The sequence below is a fragment of the Microcebus murinus genome, chromosome 16, assembly GCF_040939455.1.
Source record: "Microcebus murinus isolate Inina chromosome 16, M.murinus_Inina_mat1.0, whole genome shotgun sequence".
In the NCBI taxonomy this organism is placed as follows: Eukaryota; Metazoa; Chordata; class Mammalia; order Primates; family Cheirogaleidae; genus Microcebus; species Microcebus murinus.
Window position 1 is genome coordinate 69,155,894 of NC_134119.1, and position 16,658 is coordinate 69,172,551.

Here is a 16,658-nt window from a genome sequence, read left to right on the forward strand (position 1 = left end):
TCCCCACCGCCATCATTTCACATCCTCTGGCTTTGGCCCTGGTCTCATCTGGTGCCCGCGTTTGCTTTTGTTGGCTCCAGCTAGAGTTGTGGTGACTGGTGTGGGCTCAGGACTCCCACTCCCTCTGCTTAAGTCCCAGCTCTGCCAAGCACCACGTGCAGAAATGGAGCCAAATTCACCCAACCTCCCTGCCCCTCAGCCTCCTTCCCCAGGTCACGGTCAGGACCAGCACAGGGGAGGCATGCAATGAATGCACCGAGGTGTCTGGCACTCAATGAATGGTGGCTGTTGTCATCTTCCTCATCATTATTACTACTAATAAAAGGTAACCCACAGCCAGCCACTGGGTAGCCAACAATCAGATGCCTATCTGCTGCGTGGAATGCATGGGGAGGACCCTCCCACCAATAAAATTGGGGCCACTCCCTGACCTCGGTTTCTGGCCAGGATCAACTATCCTGAGAGCCAGGAAGCCGGGTGGAGGATGCGTTGACTTTCTGAGCCACACCTGCTGACACTTGTAACCCTTACTAGAAGCCTCTCTGAGATCCTGAACCAATTCCATGCATTTCAGAGTTACAAGCAAGGACAGTCATCGTTAGGTTAGATTAAGGGTCTGATTTAACAAGTCAGGGATATAAAATAGCATGGGGGGGTCCCACAGTAAACAGAAACTACAAAATACACATCCATGTACACACACACACACACACACACACACAGCTTCTCTAGCCCGACAGCGGGGCTCAGCCCAGGACAACAGCCACACAAGGTGTGGCCTGGCAATTGGACAAGCTTACATTTTATTCCCCTGAGACCTTAGATGAAGAAGTCGAGTATTACATACATCATTATTATCACTGGTTTGTACAGAATCCTTCTTTTATTTTCCTTCCCTTCCTTCCTCTTTTTCTCCCTCCCTCCCTTCCTTCCATTCCTCAGGCTTACAAAATGTCCAATGTGATTCCTGTCTGTGTAATTTTAATTTATGTACCAGCATTGGATGGTGTATCATATTCTACCGTGAGTCATTTTTCAAATAGCGCTGTGCTTTTAGGGCCCATCGTGTGGGCTGTGTGCTCACGTTGCACCTAACTGCTGGGTAGGGACTGCAAGGGGGGGTGTCCACCGCATTTATACAATTCCCCTGGAGAGGGACTCCAACTTCTGGCCACCACAAAGAGCACTGCAAGGCACAAGGTTGTGCGTGTCCCCTTGTGGGTAAGTAAGAATTTCTTTGGGATGTGTAGCCAGGAGAGAAATTGCTGAGTCACAGGGTGTGTGTATACTTAAATTGATGAAACAGCACCAGACCCGTCTTCATAATTGGAGGCACCACAGTCATCCCAGTTGCACTTGAGCATTATAATGTCCACACAGCCCTGACAGCCCTCGGCACTATCCATCCATCTCATTTCCCCCAGCCTAATTGGTATAAAGCGATATCCCATTGCTGTTTCAGTAACTGATGGGTTTGAATATCTCCTTATACGCAAGTTCGCTTTTGGAGTTCTGCTTCTGTAAATTACCTGTTTATATTCTTTACCCATTTCCCCATAAGGTTGTCTTTCTTTCTTTCTTTCTTTCTTTCTTTCTTTCTTTCTTTCTTTCTTTCTTTCTTTCTTTCTTTCTTTCTTTCTTTCTTTCTTTCTTTCTTTCTTTCTTTCTTTCTTTCTTTCTTTTTCTTTCCCTTCCTTCCTCCCTCCCTCCCTCCCTCCCTCCCTCCCTCCCTCCCTCCCTTCCTTCCTTCCTTCCTTCCTTCCTTCCTTCCTTCCTTCCTTCCTTCCTTCCTTCCTTTCTTTCTTTCTTTCTTTCTTTCAGACAGAGTCTCGCTTTGTTGCCCAGGCTAGAGTGAGTGCCATGGCGTCAGCCTAGCTCACAGCAACCTCAAACTCCTGGGCTCAAGCAATCCTCCTGCCTCAGCCTCCCTGGGACCACTATGCCTGGCTAATTTTTTCTATATATATTAGTTGGCCAATTAATTTCTTTCTATTTATAGTAGAGACGGGGTCTTGCCCTTGCTCAGGCTGGTTTCGAACTCCTGACCTTGAGCAATCCACCCGCCTCGGCCTCCCAGACAGTGTCTTTTTTCTTATTAATTCACAGGTGCTTCTTGCCTATTACGGTTATTAGTCCTTTGTTTGTTTTGGATATTAACAAAATAACTACTTCCATTCTGGCAAATGCCTATTATTGGTCTATTTTACCTTTCTTTAAACCAAAACTCTTAATTTTGATACAATCAAGCTCACCGATGATGTTTCATATGTTTTGTGCCTTGAGTCTTAAGAAGTCATTCTCTGTCACAGAGATTCTAAGACATTTGCCTTGATTTTCTTCTACTAACTTTCTAAGTTTTTTACATAGTGGTCTTTAACACCACTGGGGTCCACCTTTGTGTGTGGTGTGGGATAGAAATCTAGGTTTATTCTTTCTTGCACAGTGAACTAGTCCTCCCAATGCCATTTTCTGAGCAAACCATCATGCTCCCATTAATTGGGGTTGTTATTTTTATCCTATATTAACTCCCTATATTGTATGATGATATGTCATTCTCCCTTGGGTCTCTTTCTGGGATCTCTCTTCTGCCTCCCTGGCCCACTTGTCTGTTCTTGCACTAATCCCACTAAAAAAAAAAAAAACACAACACATTAATTTTGTTTTGTTGTATGTCTTAATATCTGGTAGGGCAAGAAGCTTGTTTCTTGCACCACAACAGCCCTATTTTTCTCACTGTTTACATCACCGCGGAGGAAGCACACTGATCCTCTCCACCCTTGAAGGAACAATCTACAGACATCTGTCCCCTCCTGGTTCTGGAGCCTCCCTGTTGGAAAAGACACATCCTTATCCAGGAAAAAAAGTCAACATTGCCCAGGAAAATCTGTGCAATGTCTGAGCTCAGCTTTCAGTTTCTAGAAACTTCATTTCTCCCACCGTGCCCTCTGTATCACCATATAAAAAATCAACTACAGTAGCCCAGGCACCCAAGATTTTATTCTCCCTGTTCCAAGCCCAGATGCCAGAAGTGCATGCCTGGAGCATTTAAGGAAGTCACGAAGAGTGTGAGCTGCATTTTGCTCCTTAATCCCATCTTTATCCTGGATCTTTTATTCTCCTGGTGCAAGTGGTTTGTCTACCTCCAGGCACCCACATTCCAGGTGAGAAGAGAGAAGGTCCAAATATTACTCTCTCCCTTTTATCAGCCAAACAAAAACTACCCAGGAAAATCCAGCCCATGGGTTTCAGCTGACATCTCATTGCTTGGAACTGGATCCAAGCCCACACGGCCGCCCAGATGTATCCAGGTCACGTGCCAACCCGGGCAATAGTTGGGCCTGCCTGGTAATTCCACGGGGAGAATGACGAGGGCACCTCAGCTGCACCCAGCTTGCCCTGTGCCAAGACAGGCAAGTTCACAAAATACCAACCTCTGCCTCTTGCATCACACATCTGTCTTCTGATCTCCTGCTCGCCCTCAAGCCTGAACCTGATCAGGAATGCATCCTGGCTCTGCCACCAGCAAGACTCGGCATGGGGACAGCTCTTGCATCTTTGGGTGAGTGGAGACCCGAGCAATTTCCCCCGTGATTTTAGCAAATGTTACACCAGCTCATTACAACTGTTAAACCAGAAAGTACCCAGATGCCTAGGCATAGTAAAAATGGATAAATAACTTGGAATACATTTACACAATAGCACACTGTGCAGCAACGAGAGTGACATGCTTACAGCCATAAACAAAAATCCGGATGAGCCACATAATATACAATACTGAGCAAAAGAAGCAAAACATAAAGTAATATGGTACGTTGTATGATTTTATTTATATAAATGTATTATATGCTTCCATAAATATATGTAAATAAATTTATATTTACATATGTAAAATATATTTCGTTATATTTTATTAGCTCATAAACAGGTAAAACTAACTTATGGTGACAGACGTTATGAAAGTCGCTACACTTGGAGGGGGGTAGTGACCGCAAGGGGACCCTACCGGGTCTTCGGGGAGCGGATCACGTGCTGTGGCTCTATCTGGGTGCTGGTCACAGGGTGGGTTCTGTTCTGAGAAGATTTGGCTTATGATACTTACTTGCACATTTCTGTATGCATATCATCCTTCAGTAAAAAGTTAATTTAAAATATGAAAGGTCACCCATGGCCGACACTGTTGGCCGTTCCTCCGTGTCTCCTTCCTTGACAGTAGAATCCTGATTTTAACCAAGGAGCAGCCCTCCCTGTTTTAGGGGAGGTTCTCAGCTCAACCCCAGAGGTATAATCCTGATTGGTTCAAATCAACAAAGTCAATCCCGTTCCCCACCTGTGATTGGTTTAGAAAAGGACATGTGACCCGATTCTGCCCAATAAGAACAAAGGGATTTTGGGGGGTGGGAGGGCTTTTCTGGAAATTGTCATTTTTCTCAAACACAGACCTGCTGCAGCGATTGATCTTGAAGACGGAAACCTCACATAAGAACCAAAAGAAAGGAGAAATGGAACTGGAGCCCTGATGTCCTGTGCCTGAAGCCACCCTCACCTGGATTTCTTGGTATGTCAGGTTAAAACTTGACTTACTGCTTAAGACAGTGTGAATCTCCTCTTGTTGCCAAAGGCAGCTTAACTAGCAGCGTCATTTTGGAAAATGTGCCCAAGATTGTCCCTTAACTAGGATTCTGGTTTCATCTAGAGTTTTTAAAATATTTTCCAAATTTGAATTTGGAACTCAAATTGAATTTGGAATATCTGTCACCTGGAATCATGCCGGTACTATTCGACCCTATTTTTGCACCACACCACCCACTCTGGTATCCCAGCCTTGGTGGAATGTCCCCCAAAATTGTTGCGAGGACTTGTAAATGGCTGGCCACAAAGGGAAAGATGTGGATGACAATTATCATTCTATTGTTTTTATTAAAGTTTTCTTCTCTCACATGATTGACTGTTTAACCAACAGCCACTTACCACCTATTCCTTGTTGGCAGAGACTGTACCACATGGCAGAGAAATGCCAGAAGCTCATTTTCCCAGGTTCTCTTGAAGCCAAATTATAGGCATTGGGACCCTCTCCAATGAGTGGTCATTGAGAGCCAACAGTAAGTCTGGGTGGGGACAGGTAGGGATCCTGGAAAAGACTTTCTTTCCTAATGAAAAGAGCTTTGTCAGCAGATCCTCTCCCTCCTGCCTTTTGTCACGGTGTGTAAGGATGTGATGCCTGGAGCTGTGGCAGCCATTTTACAACCATGAGATTACAAGCCTAAGGGAGAAAGCTGATGTGTTTTCTTCCCCCTGCTAGAATATAAGTTGAAGGAAGCCAGGGGTTTTGTTTTGTTTTTTGTTTTTGGTCTGTTGTGTTAATTACTCTATCCCAAGTGTCTGTAGTATTATGTGGCTTTCATAGGTGCTCATAGTTGAATAGATGGATGAATGAATACAGAGGACGGTAGAGAAGAAAGAGGGGTCCATAATGACATCGTTTAGAAATCACACCAACCATATTACTGCCCCCTTTTTGGGATTCTTGTTATGTGAAATAATATATGTTCTATTACTTAATCCACTTGTAGTTGGATGTTTTGTTACTGATAAAATTCCTCAATGTGATTCCTTTTCTAGAGTGTTTGATTTCCAAGGCATTCCCTGGAATGACTTTCTGTACCCAACCCTGAGTACACTGTGGAATCTCAGAGCTGGCTAGATTGGCACACACAGATCGTTTCATTTCAGTACTCTCATTTTATGGATAGGGAAAGTGAGGTCAGGAAGAGTACAACACTTTATAGAGCTCACTCAGACTGTGCTGAAGACTAAACATCTGTCCCTTGACGTGTGGTCCCACTCCTTGACTACCATGCCCACAGCCTTCCTGGGGGGCCTGACATGCCCACTGCCATTGATGAAGGGGTGATTGGGGGATCCGCGTCGTGCTATGGGGCCCCACATTGTGGGCCACAGCTGATTGGACTCAGAATCAGCACCTGGCCCTTGGAGCAGCCAATCAGATCTTCTCTCTCTAGGGCCTGTGAGCTAAGAAAAGCCAATAACTGGAGCTGTTACAGGGGAGATGCTCTCAGAGGCCATATGCCTCTCAGTATGACAGGAAACAGGAGAAAATGAGAAGGAAGAGACGAGGAAAGAAATACCACTAGGGGAAAGGAGAGGGAAAAGAGGTAGAGATACCACAGGCGGCTGCTTCTGCCTTGACATTGTCTGATATAAACTGATGGATGTTCTTTTATAACCCACCTCCCTTTCCCACCCTGGCCAATGAGCGGCTCCATTTTGTTCTCCACAAAGAGCTAGAGTGATCTTCTTAGTGCATAAACCAGACCTTGTCGCCCTCTGGCTTACAAAACCCCAAAGGATTCCCAACCTCTTTGGGAAAACAAGCAGACAAGAGTCCAGTTGTATTAGTGATGTGACTCCTCTCCATTCCTGGAAAACACCCAGCATGTCCATGAGGGCCTTTGCATTTGTCCGTCTGTCTGTCTGGAGCGCCAGTGCCCCGGGTACTCTGAGCCTGGTCACTTTGCAGCCTGTGAGTCTCAACTCAAACGCCGCCTCCTCAGAGAAGCCCGCTGTATGAGTGGCAGTGACTGCCCATAACAAAGTATCACAAATTCAGGGACTTACAACAACACAGATGAATTCTCTTACCGTTCTGAAGGTGGGGAGTCCAAAATGGGTCTCGCTGGCCAGAAGTCAAGGTCGGCAGGGCTGGAGACCCCAGGGGAGGGTCCGTTCCCACATCCTTCCTGCTGCTGGAGGCCACCCACACCCCCAGACTCACGGCCCCTTCCTCCACCCCCAAAGCCCGCAGTGTAGCACCACCATCATCGTCTGTCTCTGACTCTGACCCTCCCACCCCCCTCTGATAAGGGCTGATCACACCGGGTCCACCCAGATAAGCCAGAGTCATCTCCCCATCTCAAGATCCTTAACTAAATCACATCAGCAAAGTCCTTGAACATCCAATATAAAGAGATTCCCTCCCTCCAACATTCCTCTTGCTCTTGTTTTATTTATACCTGCTCTTGTTTTATTTATACTACTTACATAATTATTAGAGTATGCACACATTTATCTATCTCTCTATTGTCTATCTTCCACTACAGAAACGTGAGCTTCAAGAAGCAGGAATTTTTTTGTCTGCTTTGTTGGATGGGTACCCCCAGTCCCTGGAATTGTTCCTGGCACGAAATAGCCACTAGATCAGGTGGCTTGAGTGGATCTCTGTTTCTCACAACCCGAAGAACCTAATGACCAAAAGGCAGGAGCCCAGCGGGGAGAAGTGATTCCTTTGCTTTTGCTGGGGAACAGGCAGGAGACACACAGAGTCCACTTCTCCTTGGACGGTTTATTTCTGGCACTAAATCTGAGCCACAGCTGCAGAGAAGGAATGGACTCTGGGCTTGAGGACAGAAGCTCTGGGGAGACTGAGACGCACGTCCCGCTTGGGCATTCTGGGGAATTGGTCCCCGGATACGACTAGAGAGACAGGGTGGGTCCCCTGGTGGGTAAGTGGAGCCTGATTCCAGGAGACACAGGGGCAGGGGCTGAAGGGGTTGACACCCTCCACATGCTTAGGAAGGAATGGGGGGAGGGGATGCTGGTGTGCTGGGTCCCGGGTGACTCAGGTGTTGGCCTGGATGGTGTTGTGGATCCACTTGGAGAACTGGCAGAGGTCGGTGTAGACGCCGGGTTTGTTGGGCTGGGCACAGGGGTAGTCTCCCCAGGACACGAGTCCCTGCAACCTGCCATTGCAGACCACAGGCCCCCCGGAATCACCCTGCAGGGGCGGCGATGGGAAGAAGGAGACACAGGGGCCCAGAGACACACGGGTGGACAAGGCCCAGGGCAGCGAGAGACAGACACACAGAGAAGACAGAGATGGGGACACAGGAGAAAAGGGAGAGAGGGACAGGGAGAGCGTTATTGCCATTTCACCCCAAGTCCAACCTTTAGAAGCCCCATCCGTCCTTCTCTGCCCACTCCCCCCGCCCAGCCTCTTCTCCCAACTCCCTGCTGTCCAAACATCTCCCTTGGCTGGGTCTGTGACCCTTCCTCTCAGCATCTCAGTCCTTGTCCCTACTTCTCGTCCTGGTCTGTCTCCCCACGCCCTGTGTCTCTCTGCCTCCTATTTCTCTCTTGCTCTCCCCTTCAGGCTGTGTGTCCCTTATTCCTCCTCCTGGGCTCTTTTTCCTCACTCCCCCCCAATCCAGCCTGTACTTATTCCTCCCTTTGCAGAAACGCAGTCCTCGGCCCCTGGACGAAGGCCTCTCCACCTGGCGCTGTTGAGAATTCCTTCTGGTGGGTGCCATGATGTGCAAGACGCCTGGCCTCTACCCACTGGACGCCAATAGCACCCCCTCCACCCAGTTGTGGCATGCATTTTCCGTCTCCAGGCATTGCCGAAGGCCCTGCAGCAGAGAACTGCTCCCTTGGACTAATTAGCGTTGCCTGTCCTTAATTCCCTGTAGCTCCCTATGATTGCCTTCCTACAATGCTACTCACCCCTCTTCACTGTCATTTCCTATTCGTGTTTATGCAAATTATGAATAATTTGCATAAACAGGGTCCCAGTATCAATTCTAAGGAAGCCTAAGACTTGCCTTTTTTCCCCATTAGCAAATACTGTTTCAAGGCAAACGAGCTTAGCTGCTTGGACTTCTAAATTTCAACTTTCTCGTGACTTAACTTTTCTAATTATTTTTTATTTAATACGCCTGAAGAGTTTTATTTTTTGGGGGGGAAGACTGTTAGTTAACTGCTCTGAGCCTTGACTCTTTGTAAAATAAGGCTAATAAAAATGGCTAAATGAGTAATGAGTTGATGCCTGTTAACTACTTAAAAGTGTCCGGTGATTAGGTGCCACTATTGTTATTATACTATTAATATTAATGTTGTTATAGTTATTATTATTTCTTGCTTGTAGCTTTTAGTGGTCATGTCCAGACCACACACTGCTACGTAAACACGCCTTAGGTCTGGAAACACAAGGTACTAACCTTGGCTACAGAAAGCCCAAATGGTTTAAAATGCTTCAATTTGAATTAGATGTGCTTTATTTTTCTGATAAAAATTCCATGCCCCCACCTTCCACCCCTACATCCAGGTGCTTATAGAGTTAAGTAGGGACAGAGATGGCATTGGGAGACCTGGGAAGTTGTTGCAGTTCTCCCAGTTTGCAAAATTTGCAAACTTGGCTTTTCACAGCCATTAACATGGGACTGAAGTGCCACTTAAGACTGCAGCTTATCAAACACCAAAACTATTGATGAAAAGTACATCGTGCTATTGGAGAACTTGTTAATATACATCCCTCTAGAACCATTCTCTGAAATGACTCTAAGCAGTTTCTTGACCATAGAGTTTTTTTTTTAACCTTTTTATTCCTCCAGCCCTTCCAACAACTTTGTAACCTATCTGTTGTATTAAATATTCTCTTTTTAAAATACCTAGCATAGGTTTCTCTTTTCCTTCTTCAAGCTATTTTACTAGCATTTGTTGGAAAACTGTCACATTACATATTTTGTTGGAACAAAATAACGCTACCACATCCTTGAAAATTGCCTAAATAAATAGGCAAGACTATGTGATGTCTATTTTGTGAAGAGTTCCCCTCACTTAACATGCAGTGTCTTTATGCAGTGCCCAACCTGCCCAACCATATAAAACAACCTTGATCTCTCCCCCTAGGCCTGTGCTGTCTAACACAGTAGCCGCTGTGAAACATGGCTAGTCTAAATGGAGATGGGCTGTCAGCGTAAAACACATACTGGCTTTCAAAGACTCAACATGAAAAAAAGAAAAGAATGTAAAATATCTCATTCATAATAGTTTTATATTAATTTACATTTTTTTTTTTTTTTGAGACAGAGTCTCGCTTTGTTGCCGGGCTAGAGTGAGTGCCATGGCGTCAGCCTAGCTCACAGCAACCTCAAACTCCTGGGCTCAAGCAATCCTCCTGCCTCAGCCTCCTGAGTAGCTGGGACTACAGGCATGCGCCACCATGCCCGGCTAATTTTTTCTATATATATTAGTTGGCCAATTAATTTCTTTCTATTTATAATAGAGATGGGGTCTCGCTCTTGCTCAGGCTGGTTTCGAACTCCTGACCTTGAGCAATCCGCCCGCCTCGGCCTCCCAGAGTGCTAGGATTACAGGCGTGAGCCACCGCGCCCGGCCTAATTTACATTTTGAAATGATTGTATTTGGGACATGTTGGGTGAAATAATCTGAACTATTAAAGTTAATTTCACCTGTTTCTCTTTGACTTTTTTAAATGTGGCTACTAGAAAATGTCAACGGACATGCAGCTCACGTTATATTTCCACTGGACGTCACTGCTGTAGGGTATGAGCTCTGTGCGAACAAGACTCCTAACTGTTTTGGTCACTGCTAGATCCCCAGCCTTTAGCAAAGTCCTAGGCTGCCAAGTCGGCACTCAGTACGTGTGTGCTGAATAAATGCAGAAGCCTAAGTCCTCACCTGGCAGGAGTCCCGACCCGCCTGGTCGCCAGCACAGAACATGGTGTGATCTATCTGTCCTGGGTAGGCCTTCTTGCACGTGTCCTGACTTAGCACAGTGATGTTCAAGCACTGCAGGACCTTGGGAAAGTGCACTATCAAACAGGAACACGATGAGAGGCGGAGAAACAAGGGAGGGGCAGAGATAGCTGGGCATCGACAGGAACCTGGACGCTCACCTGTGGGGCTGCTGGTCGTCCCCCAGCCAGATACCATGCACTTGGTCCCAGCAGGTGCACAACGGGAGGAGACGTTGATGGGCTTGACATCCTGCGTGACCCGGACCCTTCTGTTCAGTTTGATTAGCATGAGGTCGTTGGAGTGGGCGGGGTGGTGGTAGCCAGGGTGGGGGATGGACTTGAGCCCCCGGAGCAACTGCTGCCCAGATTCATAAACGGGCGACAGGGATTGGTGGCCAAGACGGACTCTGAAACCTCTGAGAAATATGATGCAGATAAGCACCAACTCTGATCGCCATCCCCATACTCAACGCCAATCCCAACCCCAGTCTTCCTATACCCTAACCCCAGCCCCAACGCCAGCCCCGAGTCCATCTAGGTCTCCAACCCCATGCCTACTCCACCCCAGTCACAGCTCCAAACTCATCGCCATCCCATCCCCAACCTTAACCCCAACCCTAATCCTTTTCTCACCCAGAAACCATCAACATATGCACTCCCAACCCCAAACGCAACCATCCCACACACCCCAAACTCTAATCCCATCTTCAATGCTACAACTGCTCCCAATCCCAACCCTGTCCCAGCTCCACCTTTATTTCCGCCCCATCCCAATCCTCACCCACCTTCAACTCTAGAGCTGACCCTAATTCCATCTCCATCCCAAACTGATAACATGTGTATGCTCAACCCCCAAACCCAACCTGAACCCCAGTCCTAATCCTTTCCCCGCTCACGAAGCATCGACGTTTGCGCTCCCAGCCCCCACATGTGCCATTCCCCAACTCCTCATCAGCCACCTCCAACCTCATTCTTAACTCTGACCCCAGTCCTGTCTCCAATCCCACATCTATTTCCAATCCCGGCCCCACCCCTGATCCCATGTCGAGTCCATCTTCACCCCCATCTCGCCCCGATTATAAAATTAAACTCCTAATCTCATCTCCGTCCCAAGCCATCCAATATGTGTTGTGTCTCTAACCTCAGATCCAAGCCATCCTGACTCCCATCCCCCCCACAACGCTCTCCCCAGTCGAACCTCACCCACCGCGCTCTCCTCCCCAACTCCATCCTTGATCCCAGCCCCGACTCCACCTCTCCCGCTCCCCGCCCCCAGCCCCCGCCCCCAGCCCCTGGCCTCCATCGCCGCCCCGTCCGCCCTTCCCCGCCCTGTCGAGCCCGGCGTGGCGCCCCACTCACTGCTTCCTGCAGTGGGCGGCCGTGAGCAGCCACTGCGGGTGCACCAACACGGCCCCGCAGTAGAGCTGGTTGGGCCCCAGCAGCAGCGCGGCCTGCCACGGCTGGGCATGCTTCCCGCAGTCGGACCCGTTGATGATGCGGGTACTGCTGTCGTCCCGAGTGCCCTCCTCGGGCCCAGCTCCCAGGTCGCGGTTGCTCGCAGAGTGCCCGGCAGCAGGGGGGTTGCCACAGGAAACGTCGTTGGCAAGAACAGGCTCTGGGGGAGGGGAGATAGAAAGTGGGTGGGCGGGGCGCGGGGCGGAGCTTGCAGTCAGGGGTGGAGCTTAGACTCAAGAGGCGGGAACAGCAGTCCCAGACCTCGGTAGGGGGCCTATAATGCGGGCCGGGCCAGGACTTTAGGGGCGGGGCCAGGGCCACAGAGGCGGAGCCTGGAGCATAAGGGTGGAACCGCGGAACAGTGAAGGAGGCTTAGACTCAAGGGCAGAGCCCAGGCTCGGGTGGGGTGACCGGACTCCGACTGGACCTCACAGATTCCTGGGATTGGCTAGAGCTAAGTGAGTGGGACCAGAAGAGGGTAAAATTGGGTAGAGAATTCCTGGACACGCGCAGGGACAACGCCAGGGCTGCGAGGGTGGGCTCTGGGACTTCTGTGGAGACCAGGGCTTTAGGGAAGAACTTGGTCTCACGAAGCGGGGTCAGGCTTCAGGGAACAGGGTCAGGGCTGTAGACAGCGGAGTCCAAGATGGGGGAGGGGTTTGGGCAGGGCCAAAGCCACAGTCACGTGGGTCAGTCTATCCCATAAAGAGCCCTGACTTTGGGAGTGGGGGTTGGGCTCTAGGAGCTGCCCACAGCAAGGGGTGGAGCCTGGCCCAAAGGGGCGGGGCACGGAGGCGGGGCCTGACGGGGTTGGGGTGGCTGAGGGCTGACTAGGTGAAGTCTGGCCTGGGGGCGTGGTTGAGGAAAGGGGGCGGAGTCAGAGCTCTTGGGCAGAGCTAGGGTTGCAGGGCAGTAAGAGAACAAGGCCCCAGCTTGGTGGGCTGCGCGGAGGGGGAGAGCGTGGCAGGATTGCTGGATTCTCAGACGCAAATGTGCCTCCCGAATCCTGCCAAAACTCCCGCTACGGACCTACAAACACGCAGATTGCCCGTTCCGTCATCAGTCACCAGTCATGAGTCCCCTGCCCCGTGTCCATTCACTGGTTCATATTCCTGTTCTGATGATGCAAACAAGAGAAGTCCTTGCACCGCGTCATTCATTCACGAACACGCTCCAAGGAACACGCTCGGAGCGCCCATCACAGCCGAGCACACCTGCAGCTCCGCACACAGGCACGCGTCGCCTCCAGCTAACGGTGCAGCTTTTTCTAGTCACATACGCACACTCCCCGGGCACAGACATTTGGGGGAAGCCTCGCAGGATCTCGCACACCCATCCACAGTGTCTCAGTGACATGCACAGGTGTCCTGCATGCACAGATGTAGACTGCCACTTCTGCACACAGGCACGTTGACATGGTGACAAGGTCATGCTCAGAGGACGTTTGCACGCCGGTCCCCTGCGCGCCACAGTGCAGGTCATCCGACACCCACCTTCACTCTGCCCTGTCTCACGGAGACAGCCACTTCCTCCGCTCAGGGACAGGGACAGGAGCTCCAGACACAGGGCTGTGCTGTCACACGTCCAGTAGCGACCACGCAGCCTCAGGCCGACACAGTCACCTGGCCACCCTTCCATAGAGCCACGAACGGTCACGCGGGCACAAATACAGGTACCCATAACGTTGTACCCAGCCACGACCATGCAAGCACAGCCACACATTTTCATGGTGACACCACTTTTGTCGTGCACAATCCTGTGGCACAGGGACAGGAACCCCAGATGCCTGCAGCCATATCCAAAGCCAAGCAGCCGACTTAGAGTAAGCATTCCCAGTGCCACCTACATTCGCCCACAGAGTGGTGGAGCCGCACGCGACCTTAAATGCACACACACCCAATCACGCACGCAGCCTCAAAGAGTGACTTCCACCTGGCACACAAAGTCACCTGATACGGGAAAATGTAACCCTCCCCCACCCCAAACACGCACGGTGGCAGTCACGCGGCCACACGCAGTGGCACAACCACAAATACAGTCACGCTCTCACATTCACCCAGCCCTGGCATCATACTCAGCCTTACACGGCGCCCCCAGGGGACGGGCACTCCAGTGCCACAAAGACAGATACCCACAGCCGCCCCCCACGGGGGTTCTGGTTACCTGCGACCCCCAGAAGCAGGGCTGCGATCAGAGCACCCAGCGTCCCCGTCCAGGCAGGTCCTGCGGTCGCCATGGCTGCTGCACCTGGGTGGGGGCGTGTCGGAGAGTGCGGGACCCCGGCGGTTCTGCGAGCTCTTAACCCTCCTCTTCCTCCCTTACTTCATTCCCTGGGGCAGAGAGGAACCGCAAGGACACTGCCCACCGTCAGGGCTGAGTCGAGGCCCAGGCGCTATGAAGTTGAAGAAGGCTCTAGCAGCCTCCAGCCGGGGCGGGAGGGAGGACCGAGAGGGATGGAGTACCAGAGCCAGACACCTCCCCCACCCGCCTGCTGAGCGCTGAGCCTGCCCCCACCCCGGACTCACCTGCCTCTTCCCCAGGTAGGGGTGGGGGACCCGCTCTCAGCTCCGCCACGGACTTCTGGGGCCAGTGCCTTCCTGCCGCCGCCGCCTCCCCGGCTCTGGGCACCCGGCCTGGGTTATAACCACCCACTGGTCCCCCGGGCGCATTCCCGGGTAGTGAGGCGCCCGGTCCGGCCTTAGCAATCACTCCTCCGGCTCCCCTCACCTCCGCCCTGGAGCACCCAGTCCCCACGCCACTCCCGGCCTCGCCGGCTGCGGAGGATGGGGAGGGGTCTCGGGAGTCAGACCCGCCCGTCCCGCCCCCCCAGCCCCGCGGGGGTCCTGCTGCTCGCCAGCTCTGGGGCGCTCTTCTGGGGGCCAGGGCTTCTTTCTTCCTTCTCTGCGCCTTTCACCCATCCCACCTCCCTCTGCACCCTCTTTACGCATCTTTCCATCTTTGCCTCTTGTTTTTCAGTCTCTCCTCCCATCTCTGGGGTTCCTCCCACCCCAATCTTTCTATCTCAGTATCTGCACCCACTTAGTCACTTATGCTCTCCCTCACCTTAGGAACCCTGTTTCTCTCTTTTCGTGTCCCAAGTGTTTCTGTCTCCTCGTCCCTCCCTGTCTCTCTGTGTCTCTGTGATTCTCTCTTTTTAAGTTGTTCTGAATGATTTATTTGTCAGATATACCTTACAATGCTTAAGCTTTTTATTTTCCTTTATTTGACTTTTTAAAATAACTTTTTGGAGGTATGATTGAGGTATAATAGACTGTGCAGATTTAAAGTGCACAATTTGACACACACACAGTCAAACCATCACTGTTATCAAGGGAATAGACATACCCATCAATCACCCCTAAAGAGTCTTCCTGCCCATTTATGTGCATCTGAGATTCCCTATAAATCTCTTTCTTTACAACTCTGTGGCTTTGTATCTTTCTCTCTCTATCTTGTGCCCAAATGCTTTATCTTATGCCAAATGCTTCCCTCTTTTCTCTGTAGCTCTGATTCCTCCCTCCCTTCCCCCTCCCCTGCATTTTGGGCAGGGGAGACTTAGGCCACTTTGCAGAGGAATCTCCCAGCCTCTCCTGCCCTCACCCTGAGGCCCAGGCCATGGGGCAGAAAGGGGCAGGGCTCCCATCTGGGCCCCCCTCCCCCCCAGCAGGTGCTGTGGCCCAGCTGGTATAGCCAGACGGGGGTGAGAGAGCTGGGCAGGGCCACCTTTTGATGGAAAAAGAGGTCAAGGAGCCAGAATAGGGGAGGGTGGCCCTGACCTTTTGGGAAATGGGTTTTAGGTGGGGAGCCTGAAAGGTGGCTTCTCCCTCCCCCAGTCTTATGTCGTCTGAGGCTACCTCTCCTGATCTCTTCTCCAACCCCCTCTTCTCTCTGTCTACCTCCAGCTCTCTGCATCTGTCTCTGACTGTGCCTATGTCTCTGTCCCCACCAGGAGCTGACAGCTAAATATTCCTCTGCAGTGTGCCAGATATGTCTGGGCACAAAAGACCAAAGACACTGAAGATGCTGCCCTGGCTGAGCTCTCATTCCTTGAGGGCAAGAGCTGAGCTATCTTGCTCACACCTGTCACCCAGCACCTGTTAAATGGGAGGTTTTAGAGACCCTGAGGCTGGTTTTAGTACACAGGAAAAAAAAAAATCCCAAACAACAAAAACCTATTCTAAGGCTTACTTTGATTATGGAAATTAACATTTCACATATTCAAGTGATAAAACCAACAACCTACTTCCTTAGTCTTTGAGTCTAGCTTATAACCCTGGTTATTATTGATATATCTTAACAGTTGCTCTTACAAGGGCTTTATAATAATGTTTGGTCCCATATTCAAACCAAGTTAATTAAAGGCCTTGAAACATTTTAAGCTACATTTCCAAAACCAACACATGCCATCTTTTCTGGAAGTCCTTCAAGCTTTAGACAAAACTTCCAGAGCGTTTAAGTAAGTTTGCATAATACATCTAAGTATATCATACTTATAAATGTGATCGACATTGTATTCTTCCAAATAATCTAATATTGGATATAAACTTGGCACAATGCCTTCTTAAAAATCACAAACCAATTTAACATTTCAAGCTGAAGTCCCAAGGCTGTTCCTATAATAGATAAAATTCTCTTAGACATACAAGCACA

General features: G+C 50.0%; 1 protein-coding gene across 1 annotated transcript; it reads right to left on the bottom strand.

The window, feature by feature from the left end:
- Positions 1-7,354: 7,354 nt before the first annotated feature.
- Positions 7,355-14,624, bottom strand: KLK5 (kallikrein related peptidase 5). The gene is made up of 6 exons (XM_012754189.3): positions 14,534-14,624; positions 14,172-14,255; positions 11,913-12,168; positions 10,713-10,969; positions 10,495-10,628; positions 7,355-7,792 (listed from the first exon to the last, which is right to left on the bottom strand). The coding sequence occupies exons 2-6, from the start codon at positions 14,242-14,244 to the stop codon at positions 7,637-7,639; spliced, it is 876 nt and encodes a 291-aa protein (XP_012609643.1). The 5' UTR covers positions 14,245-14,255; positions 14,534-14,624; the 3' UTR covers positions 7,355-7,636.
- Positions 14,625-16,658: the final 2,034 nt, after the last annotated feature.

What these genes read in the sequence shown, in the direction of transcription:
- KLK5 (XM_012754189.3), bottom strand. Translation starts at nt 14,244, where the DNA reads ATGGCGACCGCAGGACCTGCCTGGACGGGGACGCTGGGTGCTCTGATC. An exon ending in CCTGCTTCTGGGGGTCGCAG is followed by an intron (nt 12,169 to 14,171) that starts GTAACCAGAACC and finishes CCCCTCCCCCAG; the next exon opens with AGCCTGTTCTTGCCAACGAC. An exon ending in GCCGCCCACTGCAGGAAGCA is followed by an intron (nt 10,970 to 11,912) that starts GTGAGTGGGGCG and finishes CATATTTCTCAG; the next exon opens with AGGTTTCAGAGTCCGTCTTG.